Genomic DNA, 7,355 nt, shown 5'->3' on the forward strand with positions numbered 1-7,355 from the left:
GGAGCTGTTATATTGGTGTATAAAATGTGTGGCAGTTATATTGGTGTATAAAATGTGGGGCAGATATATAGGTATGTACAATGTGAGACAGTTATATTGGTGTATAAAATGTGGGGCAGTTATATTGGTGTATAAAATGTGGGGCAGATATATTGGTGTATACAATGTGGGGCAGTTATATTGGTGTATAAAATGTGGGGCAGTTATATTGGTGTATAAAATGTGGGGCAGTTATATTGGTGTATACAATGTGTGGCAGTTATGTTTGTGTATACAATGTGTGGCAGTGATATTGGTGTATACAATGTGGGGCAGTTATATTGGTGTATACAATGTGTGGCAGTGATATTGGTGTATACAATGTGTGGCAGTTATATTGGTGTATACAATGTGTGGCAGTGATATTGGTGTATACAATGTGTGGCAGTTATATTGGTGTATAAAATGTGGGGCAGTTATTTTGGTGTATACAATGTGTGGCAGATATATAGGTATGTACAATCTGGAGCTGTTATATTGGTGTATACAATGTGGGGCCGATATATGGGGCAATGCGACTGGGCTTGCCACTGACTCCCACCTGACATTGCTGAGTATGTGAAGGAAGTTCGCTGATATTGTGTTATGTTTTATGTCAGTCTGCAGTGTTTCGTCAATCTGCGGTGTTTCGTCAGTCTGCAGTGTTTCGTCAGTCTGCAGTGTTTCGTCAGTCCGCAGTGTTTCGTCAGCCTGCAGTGTTTCGTCAGTCTGCAGTGTTTCGTCAGTCTGCAGTGTTTCGTCAGCCTGCAGTGTTTCGTCAGTCTGCGGTGTTTCGTCAGTCTGCAGTGTTTCGTCAGCCTGCAGTGTTTCGTCAGTCTGCAGTGTTTCGTCAGCCTGCAGTGTTTCGTCAGTCTGCAGTGTTTCGTCAGTCTGCAGTATTTCATCAGTGATAAGGGTCGGTAGGGACTCTTGTGCTTCTATCGTTCGCTCTTTACACAGAAGCAAACCATGGTTGAAGTCCCCACATGTGGACATTATACGAAGCGGGTTCTTTTCTCAAGTGATATCACTGGGATAATGCTAAGAGCTGTGTAAATACCTTACTCCTTCAATGACGTTGAATGTATACAGTGCAGGTTGCACACGTTGCTCACAAGAACAGAGGGGTCTTTCATTTCGGACAAGTCCCTTTCAGGCAAATAAATTTGTTCGACTGGTTAAACATAATATGTGCTGATCCATGTCTTACAGAATGAAATCTCTCCATTCCTTGTGTGTAAGAAACGGTTATAATATTTACACTATATTGGTTTTGCGTCTCTTAAGAAATATCGACCTAGTTTCGACTTTCAGTACAATTTGGTACATTTACTTGATATGAAACATATTACTTGAAAATTGTTTAGAAATTCTCGGAAGATTGGAATACGTGGGAAATATAAAGAATTGATCAGAATCTTAATGATATTACAACACTTCAATAATGTCAATTCACAACATTTCCCGGAAGCAATAAACGTAATAAAATCCTTTCCTCTTGAGAAGGACAAGGAGTCGACCAGACCGAAGGAAGCAATATTCAGCGGAGTGGTTCTCAAGTGCAACTCAGTAAATACCACCAACCGGTCCATCAATAGAGAATTATTTCTGACAGAACCAGTCGCTTAGATAACTCTCGGATTTGATTAAATAGATTGCTGGGAGGGTGTTCCCCTTGTCTATTGCTCCCGTGAATCTCTGTAGACGAGTCCCTGTTGGAGTGTCGCAGCACTACCAAATCATTAGACACAACCGTGTTGGTCTTGCTGTGTTATGGCGCAGTTCTAATAGGCACAAAGGGATATTGAGACACTTGTCACCAAATCCATCAACAGCACTTTTCAAAGCAGACATACTCTTGAAGCTGTATCCCTCTGCGGCCATTTGTTTAACGTCACACCAACGGCAATTAATGTGTTTGCAGTGAAACATCATTCTTCCGGATGGTGCTGTTCTCAGTGAAATCGTTCTGATGAACAAGTTTTCCGGATTATCGAGTCGTATTATGTAACAGTGAAATGTTCCCTTGGGTCACAGTCAGATCCGTGGACCTGGGCGAATTCTCAAATTCCCGCCCTTGTATTACCAATGGCTAGACTAATTGACATGACATGGCCATTAACGTAGGACTTAATTTTAAAGTTGTGTACTGATATAAACTGAAAAGGGAGTGAGTAAGTGAGTTTGAATAACGCCGCCTAGCATTATTTGGGTGTGTCAGTTTAATGTGGGTGGAAAGCCCGAAGTGATGCATGTCTTAGACGTATACCTCTCAGGTGACCCACGAGCACGGGTATGGTGCTGAGAAATCTTTAAACATAATCAGAATGAACGGGGATTTCATTTTACGAATATAAGATTCTGGCACAGCTAAGGGACGCGAGTTGCGCCGCCTTAAACGACGGAGCTTCTTGTGGCCTCGACTTTCTAGTGTATATAATACGCTCTTGAAGAAAATGCGCATCCCCAATTTCTACGACTGGGCACACGCGCCTCCAACAACCCTCGATGACGATACAATACGTCATAATGTAAAACGTAATTTCAGGCACGGCGTCTAATGACAAAGGGGCTGTGCTTTTCAGCTACGAAATTAAAGAAAAACCTAAAGTGTTACGAAGAATATATGGATTATCTGTCCGAATTATCAGTAAAATATAAAGGTTCTGTCTGTAAATGACCAAGGTTCTGTCTGTAAAAGATCCAGGTTCTGTCTTTAAATGACCATGGTTCTGTCTTTAAAAGATCAAGGTTCTGTCTGTAAAAGACCAAGGTTCTGTCTGTAAAAGATCCAGGTTCTGTCTATAAAAGATCAAGGTTCAGTCTGTAAATGATCCAGGTTCTGTCTATAAAAGATCCAGGTTCTGCCTGTAAAAGATCCAGGTTCTGTCTGTAAAAGATCCAGGTTCTGCCTGTAAAAGATCCAGGTTCTGTCTGTAGAAGATCCAGGTTCTGTCTGTAAAAGATCAAGGTTCTGTCTGTAAAAGATCCAGGTTCTGTCTGTAAAAGATCAAGGTTCTGTCTGTAAAACACCAAGGTTCTGTCTGTAAAAGATCCAGGTTCTGTCTATAAAAGATCAAGGTTCTGTCTGTAAATGATCCAGGTTCTGTCTATAAAAGATCAAGGTTCTGTGTGTAAAAGATCCAGGTTCAGTCTGTAAATGATCCAGGTTCAGTCTGTAAATGATCCACGTTCTGTCTGTAAAAGTTCCAGGTTCTGCCTGTAAAAGATCAAGGTTCTATCTGTAAAAGATCAAGGTTCTGCCTGTAAAAGATCAAGGTTCTGTCTGTAAACGATCCAGGTTCAGTCTGTAAAAGATCCAGGTTCTGTCTGTAAAAGATCCAGGTTCTGTCTGTAAAAGATCCAGGTTCTGTCTGTAAAAGATCCAGGTTCTGTCTGTAAAAGATCCAGGTTCTGTCTGTAAAAGATCCAGGTTCTGTCTGTAAAAGATCAAGGTTCTGCCTGTAAAAGACCCAGGTCCTTTTCTGCTACAAAATTAAAGAAAAACCCAAAGTGTTAGAAAAGAATATATGGATTATCTGTCAATTTAATTTGAACCTTTGTGAGGGAATTTCTACAATACCTCAGGGGGACAGGTAATCTTTTATTCCGACATCCAAATAGATTATAATTTAATTTACCTATAAACACTGTCATGATCAATAGATGACGTCATGCACTGACAAGACGTCACGTTGGTAAGAGCAGCTTCCCGTCCCTCAAAGCGATCTTAGCGCTAGGACGATCATTAACATTGACTTACAATCAAAACAAGGGTATAGCCCATTCGGTGCGTCTCAGGCAGTCCAATAGAATCTCGGTCAGAACTGTCTGGAATCCATAGAGGAACAAGTTTCGAGCACGTGGCTATCGCATGACGCCGCAAAAGCCGGTGTCAGGCGTGAGCCTTATATAACATATAATTGTTCAAACTGTTTCCCATTTGCTTTTCTCTTCAAATCACAGCGGATACCTAATTTCTGTAAAACACAGAATAACTTGTCTTCCAAAGCCACTGCCGTGTTTTTTCGAATTACGCAAATTACAAGGATCTTTCTATACATGATCAAGGTTCTGTCTGTAAAAGATCAAGGTTCTGCCTGTAAAAGATTCAGGTTCTGTCTGTAAATGATCAAGGTTCTGTCTGTAAAAGATCCAGGTTCTGTCTGTAAAAGATCCAGGTTCTGTCTGTAATTGACGAAGGTTCTGTCTGTAAAAGATCAAGGTTCTGTCTGTAAAAGATCCAGGTTCTGTCTGTAAATGACAAAGGTTCTGTCTGAAAAAGATCCAGGTTCTGTCTGTAAATGACCAAGGCTCTGTCTGTAAAAGATCAAGGTTCTGTCTGTAAATGACCAAGGTTCTGTCCGTAAAGGATCTATGTGTTGTATGTAAATGACCAAGATTCTGTCTGTAAATGACCAAGGTTCTGTCTAAGTTCTGTTTATGATGGTCAAAATTCTGTCTATATCTCTGTGCTTTTCCATAGCCACGTTGTGCATTTTTTAAGCCTTGACATATTATTCAAGGGCGTTAGGCGTGTGGAGGTGTAAATCGGATTAGGTGTTTGTTTAGTTTCAAACTTTGAAACATTAACCAAATTAAGAGATATTTTCAATACTTTTGTTGTCAAATTATATTCAAATAAGCTTTGCCGCTACTTCAAAGGATGGTAATACCGTCAGATATGACGTCGTATCAATTCTTAACACGATCCTTGTCATGATGTATTTGAAGCTTTTCATGTTGACATCATTACCTTATCACATATTTGGTTGATTTAATGAGCATGTACATCTGTTTGAACTTACACTCATATTTTTGGCCACATTAACACTTTATGACAAGTTATTGTTCAAATTGTTTAGGAAAACAAAGTGGCACAAAGAGCAAAAGTCACACTAGCACAGCGTTCTCACACAACTAATAATGTTTAAGTTTTACACAGAATGACAAGGTCGATAACGGTGAATGTCACTTGCTTGGATGAAAGTATGTTTTTTTATCAGCTTTCGACTGATGTCTCTATTGATTATCGGTGGTAATTGTTGCTTCCTCGCTTTGTCGTTGTATTCCAATGTATACTCTTCACACAAAAATAAGCAACAAAGATTAAATTCGGTGACCAGTATTTATCACCGAAAATGTGTATCCCATTGTTAAGTCGTGTGAATGTGTGACCTGATTCGGTGACTAATTTAGCAGATCTTCTAACCTCACATACTCGTGATGTATTTCTTATCAGCATTTAACTGACCATTGTATTTTACGACCGGAAACTTTTGGAATCACTGGGGGTGGGACCCACGAAGACCCTGGTAGAATAGGTCTTCAGCAACCCATGCTTGCCGTAAAAGGCGGCTATGCTTGTCGTAAGAGGCGACTAACTGGATCGAGTGGTCAGGCTTGCTGACTTGGTTGATGCATGTTATCGTATCCCAATTGCGTAGGTCGATGCTCATGAAGTCAATCACTGGATTGTCTGGTCCAGACTCGATTATTTACAAACCGCCGTCATATAGCTGGAATATTGCTGACTGCGGCGTTAAGCAAAAAAACAAAAATAAACAAACAAACAAACACTGGGCGTGGGTTCAACTCAAAGAGTCGCAGTGATTACGATCTTGACCAAAACACGTCCACGACCGGCGTCACGTCAGGCGCTATTGTAATTGAACATGTAACTGAAATATGTTCGAGAGGCTTTAGACCCAACTCACTCAGCCACTAACTCAGGGCACGCATTCCTCCAACATGACATGCTGCCCTTGAAGAGCCGGCTGGGAATAGGTCTTCAGCAACCCATGCATGCCGCGAAATGCGACAAAAGGGATCGAGTGGTCAGGCTCGCTGACATGATTGATGCATGACATCGTATCACAATTGCTTAGATCGATGCTCATGATGTCAATCACTGGATTGTCTGGTCCAGACTTGACATAGGCCTTCGTCATATAGCTTGAAAATTGCTGCGTGTGGCGTCTAACAACAAACAAACAAACACATCACACGCCTAGGCCTAACTCACTCACTCACTCACTGAGGTCAAGCATTCCTCCCACGTGACATGCCGTGATATAACTGGTATATGTTGAAAGCGGCGTTAGACCTAACTCAATCACTCACTCACTCACTGAGGTCAAGCATTCCTCCCACGTGACACGCCGTGATATAACTGGTATATGTTGAAAGCGGCGTTAGACCTAACTCACTCACTCACTCACTCACTGAGGTCAAGCATTCCTCCCACGTGACATGCCCTGAGATGGCCAACATACTCAACCACTCACTCACTCACTGATGGTGACGTTGTCAATGTTGACGGTAACGACTGCTACTTCTTCTCTAGGTGACGGCGTCATCGACTTCGTCCCTGAGTACGTGAAGAACGTCATCACGCCGGACTACAGTGTGGAGAACGCAAGAGAATGGTTCAACCTGGACAACACAAACGGGGACGAATTCGTCACGCGTGACGAACTCATGTCAATCGCCCGTCACATAGGCACCCCTGAAGAGCAGGCCGCAGCCCAGGTGTCCGGGTACTACCTCAGCAATGACAAGAATGGAGATGATAAACTAGACTGGGACGGTGAGAATTTATCATAACTCTGTATAAAATCCCGCAATCTGATTGGCCAGTCGCCGTCTTGTGTAAAACCACACTCCGGCGCAGTTGGTGTCTTAGCATAACACACAGGAGTCCGTATCTAAAAATAGACGCCCTCATGCATATTCATGACCATCGGCTCGCGTGTGGAGATGGTCATGAATATGCATGAGGGCGTCTATTTTTAGATACGGACTCCTGTGCATAACACCACTGGCACAAGCTAATTTGCATATCACGTGACTGGACTTTGCTCTTGTTTGTAAACTAACGCGCTTTTTCAGAAATCAGTATAGAACGGACTAATGCAAGTATTTAGTTATGTAGATATGCAACTACAACTGCGAGTGAGTTACATGACAATAATATTTATATCGAAGCCATACGGAGTGCTAGCGATACTGTCACTTTCATATATAATATAAATATATATTGTCATGCACCTCACTGTCGTAGTTGTGATAACATATCTATATCTATATTTCTATTAATTTTGAATTTGTTTTTATTCTTCTATAATGTCATAATAAAACATGTCGGTAAGAAAAATTGGAATACATGCCGTTTTATGCGGCCCTCGTCTGGTTTTAGACCACGAGCCGGAGACATGAAACCTATTTACCCCGAGTGATCCTGCTACAACTTATAATAAACGCAAACATGTTTTGAAATCAATTCATTCAAATTAATACGTCAACAATAATGACTTGTCAGTCTGCTTATTGAATCA

General features: G+C 41.4%; 1 protein-coding gene across 2 annotated transcripts in view; it reads left to right on the forward strand.

Moving 5' to 3' along the window:
• Nucleotides 1-7,355, forward strand: part of LOC124147813 (calmodulin-like protein 7) — a 102,853-nt gene that overhangs the window by 94,653 nt on the left and 845 nt on the right. For both annotated transcript variants that reach the window (XM_048391349.1, XM_046518597.2), the window contains one exon: nucleotides 6,365-6,607. In XM_048391349.1, coding sequence (XP_048247306.1) covers nucleotides 6,365-6,607 — 243 coding nt within the window. The remainder of the gene's footprint in view (nucleotides 1-6,364; nucleotides 6,608-7,355) is intronic.

This window comes from Haliotis rufescens, unplaced genomic scaffold (genome assembly GCF_023055435.1).
Source record: "Haliotis rufescens isolate VD_foot unplaced genomic scaffold, xgHalRufe1.0.p SCAF_9, whole genome shotgun sequence".
Lineage (NCBI taxonomy): Eukaryota > Metazoa > Mollusca > Gastropoda > Lepetellida > Haliotidae > Haliotis > Haliotis rufescens.